Here is a 26,146-nt window from a genome sequence, read left to right as displayed (position 1 = left end):
AGAAGAAAATGAAGTGAAGACAGGGACTGGATGTGGACATTTGAGAAGAGGAAGATCGAAAACGTCACCCTGAAAAAGAGCTGCAGAGAGAGAAGCAGAGTCCCGTGAGAAAGAAAGAGGAGGGAGGCCAGGGGCAAAACGACAGACAAGGGTGGGGTGGGGGAATGTAAGAAAAGAAAGAAAAAGAGAAGGAAGGAGGGAGGGAGGATGAGGCATTTTACAAGCTCTCCTCCCCTTCGGAGCTAAACTCCTCCCCTGAGTTGTCTGCACTCTGACCCCATTTCCTGGCCTCCCACTCACTCCTCAGCCAGCTCCAGTCCAGGTTCCTTGTCCATCACTCCACCAAAACAGCTCACACTTAGGGCACCAATCACTGCCATGTTGCTTAATCCAGTGACCATTTTACTCCCTATCATACTAAGTCTCTCTGCAACATATAACTCTCCCTCCTTCTAGAACAATCTTCCCCCTGCATACGTGACACCCCCAATCCTCTCCTCCTTGCCCTCCTACTTCTCCCACTCTTGTCCTATCTCCTGTGCAGGCTCCTCCTTCCCTTCCCAACCCTTAAACCCTGAGGGTCCTCAAGGCTCAGTTCTAGCCCTTCATATCTCCTCCCTCCATACTTTCTCGGGAGATAACTCCGTCCACACCATCACCCTATGGAGGCGGGGGTCCCACATTTGTCTCTCCTCTGGACTCCAGACTCAGACACCTAAGGGTTCCCTCCATGTGTCTGACTGGGTGTCTCATAGGCACCTAACACTCAACACGGACAAACTTAATTCATCATCTTCCCTCTAAACCTGGAAAGGATGAAGAGAGGAAGGGAAATCTCAGGCCAAAGGACTTGGGTTGAGGCTGAGGCATTGAAAGCTGTGCCTGGAATCTAAGGACCAAAAGACCCAGCAAGTGCAAATGCAAAGGAAGAAGAGAGAACCCCCCACTCCTGGGGTCTGTCCCCAGCTCTGCCCGCAGGGGTCCTCATACAAACCGTGCAGGCTCCATGAACGGCGACACATGGACACCAAGTTCTTCACTGCAGCCTCACTCTTACGCCCCCTCCCCTTCTCTGTCCTCAACCCCTCTCCCAGGGACCCTCTCTCCATCACCAGTCTGGGGCGGAAGAGCATTCTGAAGGGTCAGATCAGGGAAGGAGGGCCACGGAACCTCAGCAGGGGGACCAGAGAGCTGGAAAGGGCTGTCAAACTGCTCACCAGGTACACCAACACCTGGGCTGCCTCTTCTCTTTTACCCCACACCGTGCAGTCCAGACCGGGACTTGAGGGGCTCCGGGGGAGGGGGAGCTGGGGAGCACAGGCGCACTGAGGGAGGGCACTTGGGGAAATTTGGAGAAGGAGCGAACTCAGAGCTCAGCACTTTCTTCCTTCTGGTTTTCTTCTTGAGGAATTTTTTTTCCCTAAGTGCTGATGACTTTACCATTTCTTGGGGGTGGGGGGGAGGAGATTTTGGCTTTTGCTCCCCCCACTCCAAATGCCAGACAAAGTCTTACATTCCACAAGAAGCCAGAGCTTCAGAGTTTCCTAAAGATGAGGTGGCGTCTCCTCCCGCTCCGGCCTCAGCTCCTGCTCTCCTTCCTCCCCCCACAAGTCTCAAGCCCTCAGTTCTGGCCAAGGAGGCCCAGCCAGGCTGGGAGGAGACCCCAAGCACATTCTTCCTCTCACTGTCATGCTGCAGAAATTAAAGACACATCTTGGGGCTGGGCGCCCGCCAAGCGTTTCAAGTCGAAAAGTGGCAGAGGAGGCCCTGGGCCTCAGCTCTATGCCACGTGTAAAAGATGCTTGGAAACCTTCTGCCCACAACTCCTGGGATGGAGGTCTGCAACCGGACATTGGGGTGGTGGCTATCGCACACCATACGCACAAAGCCCACCCCCCAATCCTAGGGGTCCCTAAACATTCTTCAGAACCACAGGCCCACGATGTAGCACGTCCCAATCCACGTCTCTGAGTCTTAATCTCCTTTAAGGTGGTCAAGTGAGCACGGCCTGAACAGGGAGTGTGTGGGGAGGGGGCTGTAGGTGGGAGTACTTCTGGCTGCAGAAACGCAGCAAGCAGGGAGGTGGGCAGGTCACAGCAACCCTCACCTCCAGCCTGTGACTCTCCACCCCAGACAGCCATTCCAAAGGGGTGACCGCGCTGAGGGGCAGGGCTCGCATCCCCCGTTAGGGAGGGGGGGCTCCTTGTCCCTGACCCACACTGGAGGGGGCAGGAACTGCCATCTCAGCCCCTCAGCCCCCAGTCCTGCCCTGCAGTAGCTGGCACCAGACGGGGGCAGATACTGGGCCGCAAGTTGCTGCCACATGGTGGGGATAATTGATGAAGGCCTGTCCCTCCATTGCTGTCTCCAGCCCTGCCTCTCTGGAAACTCTATATTTTCCCTTTAATTATAGCCCCTGCAGTCTCCCTCTGCTGCCCCACCCGCACGGCTCATCCTGGCTGCCCACGGCCAGCCGGCCAGCCGACGTGGCTCCCTCCCCTTCTGTTCTCTTGGGTTTTTTTTTTCCTTTGCCTTCGTTGCACAAAAGCAGCTGGGGGAGGGCGTGGAGAGGGGCAGGGGGAGGCAATGGAATCTTGGATGGTTTGGGGGAGGCGGGACTCCCCACTTCCACGTTTGCAGCTCTGGAGTGGTGGGGGTGGGGAGCTGCACAGGAGGGACTGGAGTTGATGGGGCTCTGCAAAGGGATCCTCACTGCCTTCTCTTGGGTCCACGTATTTTGGCAGGATCAGCCGCCCGGATAGATTGGGGTTGGGGTCGGGCGCTGTCAGGAGGCTGGGACCTAGAGAAGGGAGGACACTGGCTTCTGGAGGCATCTCCTCCAAATATAGCCTGTTGTTCTTGGGGTCCCCACTGCCTTTCAGGGTGTAGATGATTGTCTCCTGGTTCCAGGGACAAAGAGCAATGCCCTGGGTTTTCAGGAAAGAGGTGAGGCGGTGGGAAACATCCTCTAGAATAAGGTCACTCACCTGCAACCCCATTTCATACCCCCAAGGCAAGTCTCCCCCAGACACCCAAATTCTCCCGTATGTCCCCAACGCTGAGTCCGGGTGCAGACAGAGACAGAGCTTTCTGCAGCCCCCAGAAGGAGAACCCTCGCTCTGGTCAAGTGCTCTCCAGCACAGTTCTCTCCAGTTTGGCTGCGCCGGGTAGAAGGGTCTCTAACCAGGGCCTGGCCACTGGCCATGACAGACCCTAACACAAGACCCTTTTCGAAGTCGCCAGTGACCACAGCCCTCCCCATGCAAACTTACTCCCCCCAGCGTGGAAGAGTTTTAGCGATTTCTCACCACAACCCTGCTGCCCCATCACTCAACACCAAAGCTTCCTTCTGGAGAGACCGCGTAGTCAAATTTCTCAGCCAGTGCCTCAGCCTTCCCGCCCCATCTCTCTCAATCATGCTGAGGTTTGGGGAGAGCATTGTACTTCATCCTGGAGCCTCAGGCACGGCAGAAGAATTGACATCCTGAAATAAAACCCTCTTGCTAGCACCCATCCCCACGTATCTGATCCTTAATGTCTACAAATGAGTCCTTAACCTGTTCCCCAAATATTCCTAAGTTCCATACCCCAGCCACACCAGAAGACACCCCTAAACAGGCACATCTTTTTTTTAGGTTCTCCTGCTTTAGAGGGGTGCCCAGCTGGCCTCTTCATACCCATCCCCTAGCTCTTGCCAACGATGTCAGGAGGGTGAACGAGGCATGGCCAGCAGAACTCTCTCCCAATCACCCCCAATCCTTCCATCTTTGAAAGGTTGCCTAACCAGCTCCCCAATTCCAGTTCCGCCCCCCAGGTCGGGGGTCCCAGGAAGAAAGCCGAAGAGGTGCCCCTACCCACTCTTTAGCCCACACTATATTGAGGACCTAGCCGCATCCCAGCGGCATCATCTCTGGCCCTGGCTGGGCTGGGGGGCTGGGGAGGCAGAGCTGCGAAGGGGGGAGATGTGCGGTGGACTCGCTTCCCTTCCCTTCCCTCCTCCTCCCCCTCTCCGTTCTCACTCCCAAATTGGGGGCCGGGCCAGGCAACTCTGATTGGCTGGGGGACGGGCAGCCGGCTCCCCCTCTCCCAGGGGCAGGGTTCCTCCCCGCTCTCCATCAGGATGGTATAAAAGGGGCCCGGGCCGGTGGTCGGAGCAGACGGGAGTTTCTCCTCGGGGTCGGAGCAGGAGGCACGCGGAGTGTGAGGCCACGCATGAGCGGACGCTAACCCCCACCCCAGCCGCAAAGAGTCTACATGTCTAGGGTCTAGACATGTTCAGCTTTGTGGACCTCCGGCTCCTGCTCCTCTTAGCGGCCACCGCCCTCCTGACGCACGGCCAAGAGGAGGGCCAAGAAGAAGGCCAAGAAGAAGACAGTAAGTCCCACACTTTTGGGAGTCTAGGGCTGCTTGGTATCTTGCCCTGCGTTTGGTCCCGGGGGTCCGCAACTTAAACTGAGACTCGGGATGCTCCGGAGGCTCAGGAATGGAAGGAAGATGGTGAGGGCTTGTCCTCGGCGCCCTGGGATAGAAGGGACCGCACTCTGGGTCAGGGTGTAGATGAACGCCCCCCAGGAGTGAGAAGGGAGGATGCTGCACGGCGCGAGTTGGCACAGGAGGAGTTCTGAGCGCGCACTGTGAAGTACTGCGGGGAACATGGGGTCTGGACGCCGGGTGGGGGGAAAGTACGTCGAAGATGGGATGGGGGCGCCGAGTTGGGAATTTGGAGCCCAAGCTATGAGTGATCAGAAAGGCTATGAGATGATTCATAAGGAAAGATTGTTTACCCTCTCTGCAGGCTAGACAATGTTCCTGGGGCCGCGGAGGTGCTGGGCGGAGCGGGGGAGGGGGCGCGGAGCGTGGGCGGGTTGAAGGAAGAGATTCGTCGGCGCGGACTTGGTCAGGCAGAGTCCTTGCGCCCTCTGCTGATCTACACTGGGCAGTGCGCCTCCTTATCCAGCGTTTCCCCGCGCAGGAGCCGGAGCGGGAAGACCGGGATTGTTGCCCGGTGTGGACCCCACCTCTAGACCTGGAAAATAAAGTTGGAGATAGGGTAGCCCCGTCTCTAGAAGAAGTAGCCAGTCGGGGGAAATTGCTTAGTGTCGCCCGCCACCTAGTGGCCGTCTCGGTAGACGATCCGCGGTGGGCGTGGTTAACTAACTTCATTTACTATTTGCGGACTTTCTGGTTCTTTGGCTAAGGAGTGACCCAGAGGCACTGGCTGGCTTTGGGAAACGGGGGGTGTCACTGAGAGAGGCCTTTTGAGATGTCTGGGCGCTGGAGGTTAGGGCATATCCTACTTTTACGGTACGCTTCAAGTCTCTGGGCGGAATCCCACGCCAATCAGCCCCTCCCCCATCCTCCTAGCCCCGCCCACGCCATCCCACCTGCCCCGGGAATGGGGCGGGATCCGGGCTAGACCTCTTGTCTCTCCTGCGGTGCCCTCCTTCTGTCTCCACCCAGACCACGCCCCACAAGCCTGCCCTCTGGTTGGGGAGCTTCTCTTCCCACTCCTCCACCCCCCACTCTCCCACCGAATGGCTTTTTATTTCATTTGGCTTCAGCGCAAATGGTCTGGGGTTGGAGTTGGAAGCAACCCCGGCCTAAAACTTTGTTTAAATTCCTGAGAACTGGAAAGAGTTATAGCTTCCCTGGCCAGGCGCCTCGGCCCTGTCACTGGCGCTGATGAGGAGCAGATGAGCGTTTAAGGATTTGGGGAAAGGAAAAACAAAAAGGCAAAAAAAGGAGAGGCGGGAAAGGGAAAATCTAAATGTGCCTCTAAGACCGAGGGGAAGGGACGGTGGGGTTGGGGTACCTGGAGCCCCGAGGTGGGGGACTCGCGCGCTGCTGACAGCCCCCATCTCCCCCTCTTGCCCCAGTCCCACCAGTCACCTGCGTACAGAACGGCCTCAGGTACCATGACCGAGACGTGTGGAAACCCGTGCCCTGCCAGATCTGTGTCTGCGACAACGGCAACGTGTTGTGCGATGACGTGATCTGCGACGAAATCAAGAACTGTCCCAACGCCAAAGTCCCCGCGGGCGAGTGCTGCCCCGTCTGCCCGGAAGGCGAGGGTATAGCTCGGGGCCTGGGCCGGGGCGGGGGCGGGGGCTCTCCCTTGCCCAGCGCAGGGGAGGCGTCTGTTGCCGGAAGCACCTGGAGCAAACCTTGCCTCTAAGCCGAGTCTCTTCCCGCCCCCCCCTCTAGCGTCACCCACGGACCAAGAAACCACCGGAGTCGAGGTAATCCTCTGCCCTCGACTTTCGCCACCCCGCCCAAGACTCTTCACGGTTCTCTTTCTCTAACCCCGCTTCTCTTGTTTCTTCTGCCCCAACCCCATAGGGACCCAAAGGAGACACTGGCCCCCGAGGCCCAAGGGTAAGCGGTGCCCTCTCCCGGCTGTTGGGGCTGGAGGTGGGCGTGGCTCCTGGCCTGCGCTCACCCGGCCCGCCCTCTCCCGCTGCAGGGACCCGCTGGCCCCCCTGGCCGAGATGGCATTCCTGGACAACCTGGACTTCCCGGACCCCCCGGACCCCCAGGACCTCCCGGACCCCCTGGCCTCGGAGGAGTAAGTGGAGAGTCGAGGCGTTCGTGGAAGGCCTTATGTCACCTCGCCCCCACCCCCCCACCGCGGGGTTTTTAGTTTGTTGGGGTTGGTTTGTTTTGGCAGATGGCATACTTCATAGTATGAAATAACTTCAAACTTACAGGAAGAAAAGGAGAGAAAAGTTGCAAAAATAATGCAAAGAACTTTCACATATCCACGATTTGTCACATTTGCTTTATCAGTTTCTGTGTATAAATATAATCATCTGGGTTTTTTTTTTTTTTTTTTCTAAACCATTTGAGAGTAAGTTGCTGGTATTATGTCCCTTGGCTCCTGAATGCTTTAGCCTGTATTTTCTGAGAGCAAGAACATTCTCTTAACATGAGCGTTGCACAATGACTACATTTTGGAAATTTAACATTGATACAGTACTATTTATTATCTACTATGCAGTCCATATTCAAACTTCACCAATGTTCCCAATAATGGTCTTTATAGCTTTTTTTTTTTTTTTTTTTTTGCTGTATGCGGGCCTCTCACTGTTGTGGCCTCTCCCGTTGCGGAGCACAGGCTCCAGACACGCAGGCCCAGCCGCTTTGCGGCATGTGGGATCTTCCCGGACCGGGGCACGAACCCATATCCCCTGCATCGGCAGGCAGACTCTCAACCACTGTGCCACCAGGGAAGCCCTTTATAGCTTTTTTGTTGTTGTTCCTGTTCCAGGATCCAAGCCAGGATCATGAATTTCATTTAATTGTCATGTCTCTAGTTTCCTTTCACCTGGAACATTCCTCAGACTTTCTTTGTCTTTTATGACACTGAAATTCTTTGAAGAGGCCCGTTGTTCTGTGGACTGTCCCTTAAATTGGGTTTGTTGGATATGTCTCCATGATTACATTCCAGTGGTACGTCTTGGGCAGGGCTATGCCACAGGTCATGTTGTTGTCCTGCATAGCGTGTCACATCAGGAGGCACGTGATATCAGTTTTTCCCATTACTGGTGATATCTTCTGCCTTTCAACTCACTGCCCTGACCCTGCTTTCTCATGTACTCTCTCTTCTAGAACTTTGCTCCCCAGATGTCTTATGGCTATGATGAGAAATCAACAGGAATTTCTGTGCCTGGCCCCATGGTGAGTCACCAGCGAGGGATGTGGAGGACAGAAGAAGAGCAGATGAGGATCCAGACAGGATAGGCCAGGGAAGGGATATGGGGTGGCATAGATAACTTAGGAGCTCAAGAAGACCTTTGGGACCTCAGAATCCAGAGAGGATGCCAGGCGACTGGGTGGTCTGAATGGGAACCATGGGAGATAACCTTTCCTACAGAGGCTTCATTATGGCCTCCCTTTCTTTTTCTTCTGTAGGGTCCTTCTGGTCCTCGTGGTCTCCCTGGCCCCCCTGGCACACCTGTGAGTATCCAGGCTGTCTACACCGCTTTGGGCTCTGGGCTTTTGGAAAGAGGATTGGCATGAGGGCAGGGAAGGTTCTCAGAGATCTCTTGGTGAGATGGGGGACAGGTTGGCAGGGACCTACTCTTCTAACCTTACCCCTCTCTCCCTGTCTGCCAGGGTCCCCAAGGTTTCCAAGGCCCCCCTGGTGAGCCTGGCGAGCCTGGAGCCTCAGTAAGTGCTCCCCAACTTGGACTCTCTATGCAAATACACACTCCATCTACAAATACGTGGGTTCTCCTATCGAAGGACCACCATCTGGGGTCTTTCTTACCTCCTTCTTCCAATCCTAGCCTTCCCCTTCTTTTTTCCTTATCCTGGCCATTCTAACATCCTCTCTTCCTGTCTCCTCTAGGGTCCCATGGGTCCCCGTGGTCCCCCTGGCCCCCCTGGCAAGAACGGAGATGATGTAAGTAGCGCTGGTAAAGAGATACCATCTGACCCCCACCACCTCTCCATGTGTTAGGTCCCTGTAATCTCTACCCCAGTGCCCCCACCACCTTTGGGGGTGATACCCAGAGAAAGGAGGGCATGTTCTCCTTGATTCGTGGGACTGCCCTTGAACAAGGAGCCTCCTGGGATGTTTCCCCATCTTCCTAACAGAGGTGGCTGTCCCTCCCCTCACCCCAGTCACCTTAAAGCAGTCCCCAACCCCATCCCCTGATGTGAATGGCTTCCCACAGGCTTAACCACTCTGGGTACCTCAGATTCTCACTCCACGTGGTGAGATTAAGATGCTGGTGACAGAAATAAACAGAAATTCCTTTGGAGGGACGCAAAATTCAAGCAAGGGTTGCATGGTAGATTTAAACTGAGATAAGGTTCTGGGCCCCTAACCCTGACCCTCAACAACCCCAGGAAGACCCAGGCCTTCCATACTTTTCCAACTCAGGGGGCACGGGCACGATGGCCTTTTCTCTTTCTCTCAGGGTGAAGCTGGAAAGCCTGGTCGTCCTGGTGAGCGCGGGCCTCCTGGACCTCAGGTGAGCAGGAGGATGGCGTGGCTGCCTCCAGGCTTTGCTGCATTTGGGCTTCATTTGGGAGCTGTGTCCACAGTGGTGTCTTCTAACAGCCCTGCCTTTGTCCTTTTCTTTTCTCTCCAGGGGGCCCGGGGATTGCCCGGGACAGCTGGCCTTCCTGGAATGAAGGGACACAGAGTGAGTCACCTTTGTGTCATCTAAGTTCCCAAAGTCCCAGTATCGCATTCCAGCCCTTTCCCCAAAGGATCCTGGTGTGCGTCGTGGTGGGTGGCAGCTATATAAGTTCCAAGGGATAGAGAGTAGACATCAAAGAGAACTTCCCTCCATTGGGAAGGAAATCCCAATAAAGGGGTGGAGTGAGATCTTGGGCCAGTTGGGATTTAGTCTAGCTCAGACACAGGGAGATAGCTATGATGACCTCCTGAGGTTCCTCCTGAGGTCTGGGTGGCTGTCAAGGTTGTCCACAGTCTCCACAAGGTCTCACGTTGGCCCTCTTCCTATCTTAGGGTTTCAGTGGTTTGGATGGTGCCAAGGGAGATGCTGGTCCTGCTGGTCCCAAGGTAAGAAGCTGTATGACTGTCATGGTCCTCCACCTCCCCTGCAGTCCCACCATGAATGAATTTCTAACTCTATTCTCTGCTCTGTAGGGTGAGCCTGGTAGCCCTGGTGAAAATGGAGCTCCTGGTCAGATGGTGAGTGTGTCCAGTTGTAGAAGGAAGAGAGGGAACAGGACGTAAGGGCAAGATGGGGGCTTGGGGAGAGGGGTGTGTCTCCTGTCTCACTTGGCTTCTCTTGGTTTTGTTGTCAGGGCCCCCGTGGTCTGCCTGGTGAGAGAGGTCGCCCTGGAGCCCCTGGCCCTGCTGTAAGTACTCCTGGCCCCTTGGGGGACTCCAGGTTCTGGAAGAGGTTCCCCAGGAGCTAAAGGGACTGAGCAGTGCTCAGTGAATGTAACCGGGGCTTTCCCCTCTCTCCTGCAGGGTGCTCGTGGAAATGATGGTGCTACTGGTGCTGCTGGACCCCCTGTGAGTACAGCCCTTAGACCTCAGTGCCTGGGATTGCAGAGGGGTCTCAGTGTCAGCTCTTGGGTCTGATACCAGGGGCAGGACTGAACCCCAGGACCTCTTCTGTCCCAGGGTGTGACTTGCGGCTGCCATCTTCCTTCTCACTAACATCTCCCTTTCATTCACAGGGTTCCACCGGCCCCGCTGGTCCTCCTGGTTTCCCTGGTGCTGTTGGTGCTAAGGTGAGACCCCCCCACCCTCCAATGAGCAGGGTTCCCATAGGCCAAGGGGTGGGCATCTCCCTGCTCCCCAAACCAGAGGGACCCAGAGTCAAGAGAGAAGCCCAGTCCCCAACACCTTTGTCCTGGGGTCCCCTTCTCTGATCTTGGAGTCCTGACTCTTGGTCTCCTGTCATGGCCCTTCACCCCCTGCCATCCAGCCATGAGGTTGGACTCCCAGGGTGGCTCCTGACAGGTTCTTTCTTCCAATCCAGGGTGAAGCTGGTCCCCAAGGATCCCGAGGCTCTGAAGGTCCCCAAGGTGTGCGTGGCGAGCCCGGCCCCCCTGGCCCTGCTGGTGCCACTGGCCCTGCTGTAAGTGTCACCTCCTCAGTACCCCCGTGCCTGTCCCTAACTCAGAGTCCATGCCTGTCACTCACCCACCTCTCTCTGTGTCACAGGGAAACCCTGGTACTGATGGACAGCCTGGTGCTAAAGGTGCCAATGTAAGTATCCTGCAGGTTTCAGAGCCGCCCCTGGTGCCCACCTTCCGCCCACCCTGTGCCCTCCACTCCTGGGCTTAACTTGTTCTGCCTCCCGCAGGGCGCTCCTGGTATTGCTGGTGCTCCTGGCTTCCCGGGTGCCCGAGGCCCCTCTGGACCCCAGGGTCCCAGCGGCCCCCCTGGTCCCAAGGGTAACAGCGTAAGTACTGCTCTCTCTCTTCTGCCCCACCCCATGAGCTGGCTCCCGTGGCCCTTGTCTGGGAAGCATGAAGATCCAGGCCAGCTGAGCATCCCCACTTTCCACTCATCTTCCTCTCCTCCCACTCAGGGTGAACCTGGTGCTCCTGGCAACAAAGGAGACACTGGCGCCAAGGGAGAGCCCGTAAGTCCCCCAGCAGCCCCTGGGGGGAGGTCCAAGGAGGAACGGGAGCCCCTGGTCCTGGACACCCAGCCTCAAGCCTGCTCTGGAGCTGGTACCAGGACAGCCCCTCACCACAGGCTGCCCCCTCCTCTCTGTCGTCTCCAGGGCCCCACTGGTATTCAAGGTCCCCCTGGCCCTGCTGGGGAAGAAGGAAAGCGAGGAGCCCGAGGTGAACCCGGACCTGCTGGCCTGCCTGGACCCCCTGGCGAGCGTGTAAGCACCCCCTTCTCAGCTCCAGTGCCGGCCTGGTGCCCACGTGTCTGAGCTCACTGACCTCCTCTCCTCCCACAGGGTGGACCCGGTAGCCGCGGTTTCCCTGGCGCAGATGGTCTTGCTGGTCCCAAGGTAACCTCTCTTCAGGGGTGGGAGGCTAACTCTGCCGCTCCCTGGACATTACCTTCCTCTCCCAGATGTAGTCAACCGTCTCCCACTCCCACCGCCCAGTCATTAGTGCCCATACTGGGGCTGCAGACCTCTCTCTTCACACGTAGCCTCACCTTGACCTTCCTACCACCACCAATGCCTCTCAAAGCACCACCCACAGCCCGGGAGGGAGAAGAGGCCAGCCCATGACAAAGAGACCCTAATTGTTGCTGTGACTCCCCCCACCAGGGTCCCGCTGGCGAACGTGGTGCTCCTGGCCCTGCTGGCCCCAAAGGTTCTCCCGGTGAAGCTGGTCGCCCCGGTGAAGCTGGTCTGCCTGGTGCCAAGGTGAGACCCCAGCCCTCTGCCCGGCTTGGCCCATGACCCTGCCCATCCTATGAGGGTTCTGGAGCAGGACCACAGATCCACCTTCTAGAATGTCCTCCGCCCCAGCCTCCACTCTCCTTCTCCCCGTCTTCCACCACCCTTATCCCCCACCCCACTCACACCTCTCTGCTCCCCCTAGGGTCTGACTGGAAGCCCTGGCAGCCCTGGTCCTGATGGCAAAACTGGCCCCCCTGTAAGTATCACTCCCCCAGGCCCACATCAGTCTCCTGACCTCTCACCCTCTGTCCTCACCTCCACTTTTGTACCTTCCATCCTCAGGGTCCTGCTGGTCAAGATGGCCGCCCCGGACCCCCAGGCCCTCCTGGTAGCCGTGGTCAGGCCGGTGTGATGGGTTTCCCTGGGCCTAAAGGTGCTGCTGTGAGTACTCAGTGAGGCGTATCACAGGGACAGACACCCTTGGGGCGAGGGTGGGGGTGGGGGGAAGAGTCCTTGCTCTGGGGCCACCTCTGCCACTGACTTGCTGTGTGGCCTCAAGCCACTCATTGCCCCTCTCTGGGCCTCAGTCTCCCTATTCCATAAAATGAGAGACCTCTCCTGGCTTTACTACCATTGCTCTATCCCTGGAAATAAGTATCGTTGGCCCCCAAACACACACACACGCACACGCACAAGCACACGCACACGGGGATAGGATGGGCCTTTTACATGATAGTTAGCCCCAAATCTTGGTGGGTTCTTTGAGGTTCAAAAGAAGATATCAGAAGAGATGAGAGCCCTTTGCAGCTCAGGTCACCAAAGGCATACAATGGGGAGAAGAAAGGGAAGAGGGTGGAGAGAGGGGCCTAAGGGGCGGGTCGTCTGGGAGGAGAGGGCTCAGGGAGAGGCCAAGAGATGGAGCAGTGGAAGCCAGCAAAGGCCTTCCTCAGGGGCCAGAGCTGATTGACAGATTCAAAAGCTCCTTAAAAATGCCACTCAAAGTAAACGGGAGGGACCCAGGAGGACCCGGTTCCCCACTTCAGCTCCCTCAACCCTAACTCTGTCTCCCCACAGGGAGAGCCCGGCAAGGCTGGAGAACGAGGCGTTCCTGGACCCCCCGGCGCTGCTGTAAGTATCGCCTTTTGGTCCCTGTCCCCTCCCTGCCTCCGCCCACGTCACATCCCTACATCCTGCAGGAGGGATGCGGGAGGATCCAGCCCATCCCCAGGGCGTCAGGACCCCCAGCCCCCAGGCCCCCTACCTGTGCTCTCCTCCTCAGCTGCCCGCCCACCTCACCACCCTGACCCCTTTTTCACTCTCTCCCCATAGGGTCCTGCTGGCAAAGACGGAGAAGCTGGAGCCCAGGGACCTCCCGGACCTGCTGTGAGTGTCCCTGACGGGGAGGCCTGGGGAGGGGGTGCTGTGGGGCAGGAAAGGGGAGATAGCCCCCGTCCCCCTTCTCCTGAGCTTTCCCATGACCGCAGCATTTCCTCCTTGCAGGGCCCTGCTGGTGAGAGAGGTGAACAAGGCCCTGCTGGCTCCCCCGGATTCCAGGTGAGGCCTCACGGCTGTCAGGGTGTTAGAAGAGGGGCATGAGCAACACCTCTTCCAGATTCTAATCCCTCGCTTCCCTCCCCCATTTCCCACCTACAGGGTCTCCCTGGCCCTTCTGGTCCTCCTGGTGAAGCAGGCAAACCCGGTGAACAGGTAAGAGGTAGCAGGCCGCTGAAGAGATGGGGAGTGCAGGGAATACAGAGGGAGAGTCCGGCCCCCTAGCTAATCAGACAACCATCAACTAGAGGGATCAAGGTTAGACTCGAGGAAGGACTTCCCATCATGAAGGGTGCTACACAGAGGGGAGCAAAGAGCTGCACCTCTGTGTGATAGGATCTGGAAGGAGCTGCATGGCTGCTGGCCTGGATGACTTCTTTTTAGAGCTGCTGGAATACTCTGGCTTTCCCTCAACCCCAAGTCTGGGGAGGGTGACACGTTCACAAGGAGGAGTAGAGGGATAATCCCGGTTCAATGCTGAGAAGGGATTGGTCTCCAATCACAGACCCCAAGGGCTAGCCCCCAGGTGGACAAGAATGTTTTCTAGTTGGGAGGACCAAGGTGGGTTCTGCTCACTGTGTGTCCCTCCCTCCCGCTCAGGGTGCTCCTGGAGACATTGGTGCCCCCGGCCCCTCTGGAGCAAGAGTAAGTAGAGCCTCTTGCTGCTTCTGCCAACATGCCCCGTGCTTGGCCCCGTCTCTGCAGCCGCCTCATGGGCCCTGTCCTTTCCTTCTAGGGCGAGAGAGGTTTCCCCGGCGAGCGTGGTGTGCAAGGGCCTGCCGGTCCTGCAGGTCCCCGTGGATCCAACGGTGCCCCTGGCAATGATGGTGCTAAGGTAAGGGCAGCACAGGGACCAGGTCTCACCCTTCCTGTGATGGGGGCTGCCTGGCTGTGACCAAAGCCGGCTGGATGTTGGGGAGGGATGGAGGGACAAGACTGGGGGTGTCCATGTGCAGCCTGAAGTTCTGGGCTGTGAACCTTTCCTCTTAGCTAGTACCTGTCTTTGGCCTCAGAACCAAGCCTGGGAGAAATTAAGAGGGGGCTCAAAGCTGTGACCCACTTCTGAGACTCCAATCTTCTTGGTTGTCATACAGGGCGATGCTGGTGCCCCTGGAGCCCCTGGTAACCAGGGCGCCCCTGGCCTTCAAGGAATGCCTGGTGAACGAGGTGCAGCAGGTCTCCCAGGCCCTAAGGGTGACAGAGTAAGTTGAACTCCCCCCTCCCTCGAACCCTGTGTGGTTCCCATCTCTCTCTGCTTCAGATCCCTCAGCATCTCTCCTTCTACTCCTTTGGGTCTTTCCTGTTCTCCTTAATCCTCCTTCTTCTCTGGCCTCTTGGCTGATGAATCCTTACCTATAGTCCAGGCCCTACCCTGCCCATGTGTTACCATGGCAACAAGAGGTGGGAAGGGGGCTCCTGGACGAGGAATCCCTCTACACAAAGCAGGAGCTTCTTAATCTAAGTTCCCCGGAATCCCCACACAGACACCTTTCCCCTGAGAGATCTTGAGTCCTTGGCACACGTGGGGGCAGGGCAGACACAAACAGGATGCCATAGGTCACCTCCTTGCCCCACACTGGAAGTCTCAGGCTTTCCTATGTCTTTAGGGCGATGCTGGTCCCAAAGGTGCTGATGGTGCTCCTGGCAAAGACGGCGTCCGTGGTCTGACTGGTCCCATTGGTCCTCCTGGCCCCGCTGGTGCCCCTGGTGACAAGGTGAGACGGCTGCCTCCCCACCTTCTTCCCTAACACACAGCTTCCCCAGCAAGCCTGGGCACAGCTCTGCAGGGGGAGGCAGCTCCTGCCATGCTAAGCTGGTGATCCAAAGGTGGGGGGCCAGGAGGGAGGAGGACTCTCCTGGGTTATCCGCCAGGAGTATTCAGCATGGGCCCCTGACCCTGCACCTCTTGTCCCTCCCTCTCAGGGTGAAACTGGTCCTAGCGGCCCTGCTGGTCCCACTGGAGCTCGTGGTGCCCCCGTAAGTACAGAAGAGCCAGTTACGGCTCCATACTCCAGCCTTCTCTCCCTTCGTACCGCCCCTGGCCCTCTTTCTGGCCCTCCTCCACCTTGGCTCCCACCTGCTCTGGTCCCTGTGGAGTTCTCCGCAGGCCCTCCTTCCCCACCCTCCAGTCCGTCCCATCCCACCTTCCCCCAGATCAGGGCATCTCTCCATTTGCCTCCTTTTCTTCTAGGGAGACCGTGGTGAGCCTGGTCCCCCCGGCCCTGCTGGCTTCGCTGGCCCCCCTGTGAGTACCAAGATCCCTTTCATCTTCCATCTCCAACTAGGCCCTGGGGCCTTGAGTGACTGGATGAGGAGAGAGGCATTGGCCTGATTCAGAGAAGCAGGGTGGAGGGGGAATTGTCTCCTGCCTGGAGTTCCTGTCCTTCCTCAGCTGACTTCCTAGGCTCACCTTCCACTCACCACACTCCCTCCTCCCCCAGGGTGCTGATGGCCAACCTGGTGCTAAAGGCGAACCTGGTGATGCTGGTGCTAAAGGCGATGCTGGTGCCCCTGGCAGTGCTGGACCCACTGGACCTCCCGGCCCCATTGTGAGTATCTCGCCGTCTAGGCCCCGAGCTGCCAGCAGGCTGGATCCAGGACCGGCCCAGCCGTGACGCCTCTGTGCTCTCCTACAGGGTAACGTTGGTGCTCCCGGACCCAAAGGTGCTCGTGGCAGCGCTGGTCCCCCTGTGAGTATCTCACTCTGATTCTCGGCCGAGGCTCTCCCCAGCCCGCGTTTGGAGATGGGGCGGCTGGGCCAGGTGAGGGGCTGTCCTCCCTCTGATTGCTTCTTTGTCCTTTTCTCCAGGGTGCTACTGGTTTCCCTGGTGCTGCTGGCCGAGTTGGTCCCCCTGGGCCCTCTGTAAGTGTCTGTGGTGGAGACTCCACCGGTCTGGGAGGGTATGGGGCACAGGCCATCAGGAGCGCGGTGGGCCCGACTACGGCTTCCGCAATGCTCCGGAATCCGATGGATTCTGACGGCCCCAATTCTCCCCAACCAGGGAAATGCTGGACCCCCTGGACCTTCTGGTCCTGCTGGCAAAGAAGGCAGCAAAGGCCCCCGCGGTGAGACCGGCCCCGCTGGGCGTGCTGGGGAAGTCGGTCCTCCCGGTCCCCCTGGCCCCGCTGGTGAGAAAGGAGCCCCTGGTGCTGATGGACCTGCTGTAAGTGCACTACGCTCCAGACGGGTCCAGAGTGGGGGCAGCGTCCCTGGCCACTGGAAGTCACCTCACCCCCACCCGTCCCCCACAGGGCTCTCCCGGCTCTCCCGGACCTCAGGGCATCGCTGGACAGCGTGGCGTGGTCGGCCTGCCCGGTCAGCGAGGAGAAAGAGGCTTCCCTGGTCTTCCTGGCCCCTCTGTGAGTGCCCCCTCACCTTGCGGATCCAGACGAGAACAGTTGCAGGACTTGGAGGGCGCAGGGTGGGGGTGTTGGGGTCAGCGGGGACAGAGGAGGCGGGTCCTAAGGTCCTCTCCCACCCCATCCCTGGCCTGACCCTTTCTTCTCCCTCAGGGTGAACCCGGCAAACAAGGTCCTTCTGGAGCAAGTGGTGAACGTGGCCCCCCTGGTCCCATGGGCCCCCCCGGATTGGCTGGACCCCCTGGCGAGTCTGGACGTGAGGTAAGCGGTTGCCGGCCCCACGCCAGTGCCGTCGGTGTGGCCGTCTCGGCCTTGGCCTGAGCCTCCCTCCCCTTGGCTGCCGTTCACCTTCCCCCACTCTCTGCAGGGAGCCCCTGGTGCCGAAGGATCCCCTGGACGAGATGGTTCTCCGGGCCCCAAGGTAAGACGGCTGCACCCTGGGGCCACAGCCCCACCTGCCACTCCACCTGGCCCTCTCAGCTGGGGCTGACCCGGATTCCCCTCCTACCCCCATTCCCCTCTCAGGGTGACCGTGGTGAGACCGGCCCTGCTGGACCCCCTGGTGCTCCTGGTTCCCCTGGTGCCCCCGGCCCCGTCGGCCCTGCTGGCAAGAGCGGCGATCGTGGCGAGACTGTAAGTAGCTGGGCTCTGGCTTTACCGTTTCTGCTCAGGCCAGGGACTCTCCAGCCTGCCGAGGGGTCTGCAGATGGACACCTGACTTCACCTAAGCAGGGGAGACGAGGAGGCCTTGCAAGATGTCTGGGCCCCTGGCCTCCCTGGAAACACTGAGCCACAGCTCAGCCTTGAGACCCCTCCTCCCGACAGTCCCGCTTCCCCCGAGGAATGGGGTTTGTTCCCAGGTGCTCACCCCAGCTTCCGTGAGGCCTGAATTTACACGAAGATTCACCTGGGGTCAGGAGAGAACGGATATGGTGGGAAAAGATGAGAGGAAAGAGGGATTTGGCCAAGGGGGGGGTCTCACCTGCAGCTCAGGCCGTGCCAGCCCTCAGCTGGGCTCTCCCTGACCAGGATCTAATGCTCTAATGCTCTCTTTGCTCTCCCTAGGGTCCTGCTGGTCCTGCTGGTCCCATTGGCCCCGCTGGTGCCCGCGGCCCCACCGTAAGTGCCCTGCTCTGGCCCTTGTGTGCTCAGAACCCTTGTCCAGATGGGGACTGCACCCCCTCAGTGCTAACAGAACTTCCACCTGACAGCCTGTCCCCATCTCTCTTCTAGGGACCCCAAGGCCCCCGTGGTGACAAGGGTGAGACAGGCGAACAGGGCGACAGAGGCATTAAGGGTCACCGTGGCTTCTCTGGTCTCCAGGGTCCCCCTGGCCCTCCCGTGAGTATGCCCAGCCCCTCCCCAGCGCCCAGCTGCCATCTTGTCTTCTTTTATCATCTCCCCAAGTCCTACTGTGTGATGGGGGAGGACACTTTGCCTCGGTTTCTCTCTCTGGACCGTCCTTCTCCTCCCTAGTGGGGACTGGGGTCTGAAGACTAATGGGTATTTCCAAGTAGCCTCTGAGAGAGTGAGGGGTGCGCAACGAGGGATCGTGGGAGGGGTCTCAGCCTATGGACACCCTGGGGCTAGACTTCCAGAATAACAAGGTGGCTGGCAGGGGGGCGGTTGCTGGCCACATTTGACCTACACTCGGCCTAAACTGTCTTCGCATCTCTCCTTCAGGGCTCTCCTGGTGAGCAAGGTCCCTCCGGAGCTTCTGGTCCTGCTGGTCCCCGCGTGAGTTGTGTCTTCTATTTATCTGCTCTTCCTGGGTCCCTCGCCTCTCTGGAGAAGGGTCTGGGGCACGGGATGAAAGAAGGGAAGGGGGTTCTGGACCACCTTATGCAGCCCTCGCCTCCCCCTCCCCACTGCTTCCTACCACAAAATTTCCTGGCCCAGCTGTGGGAGTGAGCCGTAATGAGGCCGAGGAATCAGAGCCCAGGCAGAGTGGGTTGTGGGCTTCCCTGCCAGAGCTGGGGTGGGCCCGTGCTTTCTGGCAGGCTTTCTCCAACCAGCTTCCTCCCTGCAGGGTCCCCCTGGCTCCGCTGGTACTCCTGGCAAAGATGGACTCAACGGTCTCCCAGGCCCCATCGGTCCCCCTGGTCCTCGTGGTCGCACTGGTGATGCTGGTCCTGCTGTATGTGGTCCCCCACCTTGTCTGCCCATGGCCCTCCAGCCCCGAAAGCACTGAACCCCGGTAATCCCCCCTCTCCTCCCTCTCTGCACAGGGTCCCCCCGGCCCTCCCGGACCCCCTGGTCCCCCTGGTCCTCCCAGCGGTGGTTACGACTTCAGCTTCCTGCCCCAGCCACCTCAAGAGAAGGCTCAGGATGGTGGCCGCTACTACCGGGCCGATGATGCCAACGTGGTCCGTGACCGTGACCTCGAGGTGGACACCACTCTCAAGAGCCTGAGCCAGCAGATCGAGAACATCCGGAGCCCTGAAGGCAGCCGCAAGAACCCTGCCCGCACCTGCCGTGACCTCAAGATGTGCCACTCCGACTGGAAGAGCGGTAAGGGCTGGCCCGGCTGTGCCTCCTCCCGCCGCGGCGGGGCTGAGCCCTGAGGCGCCCACATCCCGCACCTCCCCTGACGCCATCGCACTCTGCCCCACTGCAGGAGAATACTGGATTGACCCCAACCAGGGCTGCAACCTGGATGCCATCAAGGTCTTCTGCAACATGGAGACAGGCGAGACCTGCGTGTATCCCACTCAGCCCAGCGTGGCCCAGAAGAACTGGTACATCAGCAAGAACTCCAAGGACAAGAGGCACGTCTGGTACGGCGAGAGCATGACCGGCGGATTCCAGGTGAGCGTGAGCTCGATCCCGTAGCCGCTCTTAGGGGATGGGCTGGCCCGGGGCTCAGAAGGGCCTGAGGGTAGGTCCTGGGTGGACCAGACCTCTGCTAAGTGTGATCAGCTGGGAGGCAGGAGAGCTGGGTCCTTGATACGGGGTCAAACACAGGGTGCCTGGGGGCAAGGGGTGCCACCTCTGGACGTAAGGTTCACTAGGATGCTCTCAGGGGACTCCGGGGGGGAGGCCAGGACCGGAGGCTCCAACACAGCCACTCACTCTTCGCTCTTCCGCTCCCACAGTTCGAGTACGGCGGCCAGGGCTCCGATCCTGCCGATGTGGCCATCCAGCTGACCTTCCTGCGCCTGATGTCCACTGAGGCCTCCCAGAACATCACCTACCACTGCAAGAACAGCGTGGCCTATATGGACCAGCAGACTGGCAACCTCAAGAAGGCTCTGCTCCTCCAGGGCTCCAACGAGATTGAGATCCGGGCCGAGGGCAACAGCCGCTTCACCTACAGCGTCACCTACGACGGCTGCACGGTGAGTCCAGCAGGGCCCCCGCTCTGCGCTTTGGCTTCCCGGGCAGGCTCAGTCCCCCACCCCCTCACTGCCACTTGGTGACACCCCTCTCCCATTGTCTCCCTTTCACCCCAGAGTCACACCGGAGCCTGGGGCAAGACAGTGATCGAATACAAAACCACCAAGACCTCCCGCTTGCCCATCATCGATGTGGCCCCCTTGGACGTTGGCGCCCCAGACCAGGAATTCGGCATCGACGTTGGCCCTGTCTGCTTCCTGTAAACTCCCTCCACCCCAACCTGGCTCCCTCCCACCCAACCCACTTGCCCCTGACTCTGGAAACAAAGAACCCAAACTGAACCCCCCAAAAAGCCAAAAAAACGGGAGACAATTTCACATGGACTTTGGAAAATATTTTTTTCCTTTGCATTCATCTCTCAAACTTAGTTTTTATCTTTGACCAACTGAATATGACCAAAAACCAAAACTGCATTCAACCTTACCAAAAAAAAAAAAAAAGAATAAATAAATAACTTTTTAAAAAAGGAAGCTTGGTCCACTTGCTTGAAGACCCACGTGGGGGTAAGTCCTTTTCTGCCCGTTGGGCTTATGACACCCCAACGCTGCCCTTTCTGCTCCTTTCTCCATGCCTTCTTGGGGCCTCTCCTCCACTGCTCCCCGAATCTAAGTCTCCCCGAAAGACGCAGGAAACAATGCATTGTCTGCCCAGCAACCAAAGGCAATGTTGAAACACCCAAGTGGCCCCCACACTCCCAGCCTACTCCCTTCACCCAGAACCCCCGAGCCCTGGGGGAACCCGGAGTTCTCAGACTGCCAAAGAAGCCTTACCATCTGGCATCCCTGTTGCCCCGGCAACATACCCCTCTTTGTTTTTGAGGGGGAGCATGCCAGGGGCACCACTGGCCCTTCACCACCGGGTTTGGAGAAAAGTCAGGAGGGGCCAAGACAGAGCAGAAACGTCGGATTTGAGAAACATGGCAATCCCCCTGTGCTACCCAGCTGGGTGGGAGAGACTGCTCTGTTCCTTGTGTAATTGTGTTGCTGAAAGACTACCTCGTTCTCGTCTTTGGTCTTTGTGTGTCACCGGGGCAACTGCGTGGGGGGCGGGATGGGGGCAGGGTGGAAGGGGCTCCCCGTTTTATATCAAAGGTGCTACATCTCTGTGATGGGGTGGGGTGGGGAGGGAATCACTGGTGCTATGGAAGTGGAAACGCACCCCCCCCCTTAGGCCAGCAAATGTTCCTTTTTGTTCAAAGTCTTTTTTTATTCTTTGTTTTTTTTTTTTTTTTTTTTCTCTCGTGGATGGGGACTCGTGAATTTTCTAAAGGTGCTATTTAATGTGGGGGAGAGAGTGCCGGCTCCAGACAGGGTCACTTGCTCTCCACCCTCTCTTCATCCCCCTCGGCGGCGCCTCGCACCACCTCAGGCCTCTCTCCTCTCTCTCCCCCGACCTCTCCCACCTCTGAAACCCTGTCAGCTGCATCCCATCCTCACGGCCTCTCTTGTAGTCTGTTCTGCGTTCTCTCTCACTGGGTTTCAGAGCACAATTTCCCAAAGCACAAAGCAGTTTTTCCCCCTAGGGGTGGGAGGAAACAAGAGACTCTGTACCTATTTTGTATGTGTATAATAATTTGAGATGTTTTTAATTATTTTGATTGCTGGAATAAAGCATGTGGAAATGACCCAAACCTATCTGCAGTGGCCTCCTAATTTCCTTCCTTGGAGTTGGTGGAGGGGAGTCCTGGGGAGGGAGCTTTGGGATGTGGGTGGGCTCTCCTTCAGCGTCTGCCCCTTCCCTTCCCCTCTCCCTCTAGCACCCTTGACGGACCCTCCCCCTCCCTCTTGCCTTTCTTACGCCTTTACCCTTTCTCTTAACTCTCTCCTGCCATCTTCCTTGCATGTCTCCCATACCCTCTTGTCCCTTACAGTGCCAGACAGGCAACCCACTTGTGCAACAACACACACACACACACACACACACACACACACACACCTCCCTGCAGATCCTGCCCTGCCCAAACCTCATGCCCATGCCCATCAATGCCATTAACTCTCGCTGCTCCTCCCTCCTGCTGGGGGCACCCTGCAGCGTTGGGGGGCTGTGGTCAGGGCACTGGGAGGCCCGTGGTTGGTGGAGGGAGGTGGAGTCCCTGGGAGCCCCCCTGGGCAAATGCCTAGGGTCATCTGGCCTCTTCTCCGTTCTAGCCCCCTCTGAGCTCCTCCAAGGGAGCAGTCAGCAATACAACATGAGACAGGGCTGCTGAGCCTGCCCTGAGGGCCAGAGGAGACCTGGAGAAAACATTGCTTCCTCCTCCTTCTTCTGGTCTCCCCTGGGAGGGAAGGAGGGAACCACCAGCCCTCAGGAAATCCTCCCCAGGGCCTTGGAGAGCTGCAGTCCAGGTACTTATCAGCTGCTACCAGGAAGGTGACAGGCCTTCTAAGTCCCCAAAACATGACCCCTGGGTGTGTGGTGGCCTGGGGAGATCGTTTTGCCCAGCCCCTGCCTCCTGCCCTTTCCTTCTCATTTTTAGAAATTCCTGCTTCCTCTTCCTCCTTTCTCTCCCTCCCTTCCTTTTTCCCTCACCCTCTGTCTGCCCCTCCCTGCTGACCTGAGAGCCTGAGGCCCCCACAAGGAAGGTGACTGGTCAGCTCCCCAATCTCAGGGAAGAGGCACAGCAGTGTGCCGTCCGTGGGCACATAGAGGATCCAGGGAGTCAGAACTCCGGAGCAGACCAGGCGCCCAGAGACCTAGAGACGGGGAGAAGTTGACAGCTGTCCCATTCCTGCCCCCCTCCCAAGGTCTCAGGAACTAAACCTTTGGGCAGGAAAGGCCCTCATCCCTCCCTCAGGTCCACAGAGAGATGGACCAGTCCTCAGAGGCCGTTGTCTGCAATACTAATACCTTGGCTGTCATTCAGTAGTCGTGACGGTTAATTATGGCCTTTAATAATTCATCATTAGCACTTCTACCACATTCAGGAAAGTGTAGGACTGGAATCAGCCTAAAGAGGGCAAGAAATTGTGGCTTGTAAACAAAAGTTTATTCAATATGCAAATGACCCCAAGTTACCTCATGATCCTTTGATCAATCCATTGAATGATGGCCTGCCTGACACCAGCCTAGGCAACTCCCAGGCACCTGGACCTCCTGCCCCCTGAGGCCCTTGGCTGTCTTGGTCCCATCCCTATCTGTCGCACCGGCAGGTGCACCACGCTTCTCAACTTCCAGGCCTTTCTTTTTTTTTTTTTTTTTTTTTTTTTTTTTTGCTGTACGCGGGCCTCTCACTGTTGTGGCCTCTCCCGTTGCGGAGCACAGGCTCCGGACGCGCAGGCTCAGCGGCCATGGCTCACGGGCCCAGCCGCTCCGCGGCACGTGGGATCTTCCTGGACCGGGGCACGAACCCGTGTCCCCTGCATCGGCAGGCGGACTCCCAACCACTGCGCCACCAGGGAAGCCCCAGGCCTTTCTTAGGTTTCAAATGTCTCATTGTCCCCTCATTCTCCTGGCCAACCCAGGCTGAGTTTGACTTGAGTTTCCAAAGCTCTCCATGTCTATGGAATTCATCTCAGCCTTAAGACCAGACATTGGTGCCACTGTCTTGCTGTCATGTTTTCACCCTGTTATGCTTTTCAAGCCAAGAGGAGCTGGCTGAGGCCGGAAGCCAGGGGCTGAGACGCAGGGCTGGGTGCAAGTCTGGGTGTAGATGCCTGGGAGACTAAAGAGAGAGACCATGAGGTCAAGAGGTGGCCTTTCTGGGTGAGCGTGTGGAGTGTGACATCGCTGTGAACAGGAGTGAGCACGTGTGAGAGGAAGAGCACGTCCAGACCAGGCCCTGTGTGCAAGCAGCCCGCTGTGTGGAAGGCTCTAGGCTTGGGCTTGCTGCAATGATAAACTCATTCTCCATCTGCTGTCCAGTACGGTAGCCACTAGCCACTGTGGCTATAGAGCGCATGACATGTGGACAGTGCCCCCGAAGGACTCCATTTTAAATTTTATTGTAATTAATTTTAAAAGCTACCTGTGGCTCATGGCTACCGTATTGGGCAGCACGGTAAAGGAGGGACTACACCTCTCACTGCATATGCACAACTCTACACGTGGGTACGTGTGTGCACACGCACGTATGAGGGCACGCCAGGTGACGCCGAGTGTCAGGGCGGTGGTGGTGGCAGAGCCCTGCTGTGCAGCCCCGCCTGTGTCATGTGGTTTTGGGCCAGAATGTGGTTGCAGAGTGTGTGCAGGACAGGAGGGGAGGGGGACAAAGGGGCCATTGTATCACATTCCCACCTCGAGCCCTCCTCCCCGCTGACATCACAGCTGCCCTAAATACAGCTGCCCAGACCCGCTGCCTGCACGGAGGCACAGCGTGGACTTCCCACCCTGCTGCTCCGTGGGCTCACACTTGCTTCTCTGTGAGGGAATGGGTCATGCTCCTGTGGCTGATTTTTCAGTCAAATCCAGACCGAAAATTCTAGAAAGAGAGGAGGCTTCATTTGGATTTTTTACCTTTTTGCTCTCTCTCTCGGAATCGTGGGTCCATTTCGGGCTCGACCCCATCTCCTGGCAGGATTCTCTATAACCGAAACGTGGCGGATTTTCCCTCTTTTTTCTCCAGCTCCTTAACTGTCGGCTCCCCAGGTGCCCCCAAGACATTCCTGGCTGAGGTTGAGAGGGGCTTCCCTGCTGAGCATGGGCGCCTCAGGCCAGGGGCACACAAGGCCCGGTGAGGCTGCATGTGGGGCTCTCAAAGCCAAGACCCACAGGAGGAGGGAGAGCGAGGTGGGTTCCCCCGACCTCCCCTGAGCGGATGAGAATGCGCCCACCGACCTAGGAGTAAACTGCATCGGTGTCCAAAGGGGCCCTGTACCCGTGGGGGTGGGGGGACGGTGGGGGGTCTGTGTACGTGCGGACTGCTTCCACACACAGATGGCGACCTGAGGGATGGGCCTGGGCATTTGAGACGTGTGTACATAGGCATGACAGAGGGCACAGGAGAGTCTGTGTGACGAGGATGAAAGGGGGACAGTAGAGCAGAGAGGAGTGTGGGGGAAATGAGGAGAGGCTGGAGGGGTGGGGCACCATCCTCAAGTCCGGGGCCGCAGGGCTCTAGTGCGGGTGAGCAGCTGTGTCTCTGTGTCTCCTCCCAGGTGTGTGCTCCAGAGGGTACCCAATAGGGCTGAGAGATGTCCATGGATCAGGAAGCAAGACCCTGGAAGAAGGACGGCTCTTGTCTCAGAGGGTAATCAGGCCCTTACACACACAGAGGTCCAGTGCTTTGCAGAGGATGTGCATGGCAAGGCCCGGAGGGAGGTGAGTTTGGTCCACATGGGTGCTGGAGAGAGTGGGGTTTTCTCTGCGTAAGACAGTGGAGGAAAAGGAAAATGGGGTAGGGTGGGGACCAGAGCACATTTTAGACCAAGGAGGCCACATATTCAAGTGCTAGGTGACTTCACTGCTGTGAGGCAAAGGCCTGCCACTCCTCAAGGTTTCTGAAAGCTCTGACACATGCAGAGGCCTGGTGTGAGGAGGTGTTCTGGAAAGTGCCTGAGTTCTGGGTTTGGGTCGATCTGAAGTGGAGATACAGGAAGGACCATGAAAACAGCACTGCGGTGGTGGGATGAATTGGGAGATTGGGATTGACATATATATACACTAATATGTAGAAAATATTAACTAATAAGAACCTGCTGTATAAAAAAATAAATTTAATTTAAAAATTATAAAAAGAAGAAAAGCACTGCCCGATAAAAATACAAAGTGAGGCACACACGTGATTTCTCATTTCCTAGCAGCCATATTAAAAATATAAAAAGAAACAGGGGATGTTAATTTTAATAAGATATTTTATTTAACCTAAGATAACCCCAAATATTATCATTTCATCAGTACATTTGCAGCACATCTCAGTTTAGAAGTCACATTTCAAATGCTCAGTGGCCACAGGTGGCCAGCAGCTGCCTTACCAGACAGAGCGGGATTGGACAGCAGGTCAGCGCCAATGAGCAGGTGAATTTCAAGCTCCACCCTCATTCACAGGGAGAGCTTGAACTTTTCGTAGAATGGAAATTGAGTCCATTTAATCCGGATCTTAG

The 26,146-nt window shown here is 57.6% G+C and overlaps 1 protein-coding gene across 1 annotated transcript; it reads left to right on the top strand.

Annotated features, from left to right (window-relative positions):
- Nucleotides 1-4,159: 4,159 nt before the first annotated feature.
- On the top strand, nucleotides 4,160-21,733 carry COL1A1 (collagen type I alpha 1 chain). Its single transcript, XM_082678010.1, has 51 exons — nucleotides 4,160-4,374; nucleotides 5,877-6,071; nucleotides 6,205-6,239; nucleotides 6,340-6,375; nucleotides 6,464-6,565; nucleotides 7,609-7,677; nucleotides 7,912-7,956; nucleotides 8,116-8,169; nucleotides 8,351-8,404; nucleotides 8,925-8,978; nucleotides 9,099-9,152; nucleotides 9,482-9,535; nucleotides 9,623-9,667; nucleotides 9,784-9,837; nucleotides 9,953-9,997; nucleotides 10,165-10,218; nucleotides 10,470-10,568; nucleotides 10,655-10,699; nucleotides 10,797-10,895; nucleotides 11,025-11,078; nucleotides 11,223-11,330; nucleotides 11,409-11,462; nucleotides 11,730-11,828; nucleotides 12,007-12,060; nucleotides 12,147-12,245; nucleotides 12,879-12,932; nucleotides 13,134-13,187; nucleotides 13,305-13,358; nucleotides 13,458-13,511; nucleotides 13,956-14,000; nucleotides 14,092-14,190; nucleotides 14,450-14,557; nucleotides 14,963-15,070; nucleotides 15,279-15,332; nucleotides 15,547-15,600; nucleotides 15,797-15,904; nucleotides 15,992-16,045; nucleotides 16,165-16,218; nucleotides 16,358-16,519; nucleotides 16,608-16,715; nucleotides 16,869-16,976; nucleotides 17,083-17,136; nucleotides 17,241-17,348; nucleotides 17,781-17,834; nucleotides 17,949-18,056; nucleotides 18,399-18,452; nucleotides 18,745-18,852; nucleotides 18,944-19,226; nucleotides 19,333-19,523; nucleotides 19,811-20,053; nucleotides 20,168-21,733. Exons 1-51 carry the CDS (start codon nucleotides 4,272-4,274, stop codon nucleotides 20,312-20,314), a joined length of 4,392 nt encoding a protein of 1,463 aa, XP_082534136.1. The 5' UTR covers nucleotides 4,160-4,271; the 3' UTR covers nucleotides 20,315-21,733.
- The last annotated feature ends 4,413 nt before the right edge of the window (nucleotides 21,734-26,146 follow it).

This window comes from Grampus griseus (genome assembly GCF_964374135.1).
Source record: "Grampus griseus genome assembly, chromosome: 20".
In the NCBI taxonomy this organism is placed as follows: Eukaryota; Metazoa; Chordata; class Mammalia; order Artiodactyla; family Delphinidae; genus Grampus; species Grampus griseus.
The sequence above is the reverse complement of the archived record's forward strand: the minus strand, read 5'-3'. Positions and strand labels throughout refer to the sequence as shown.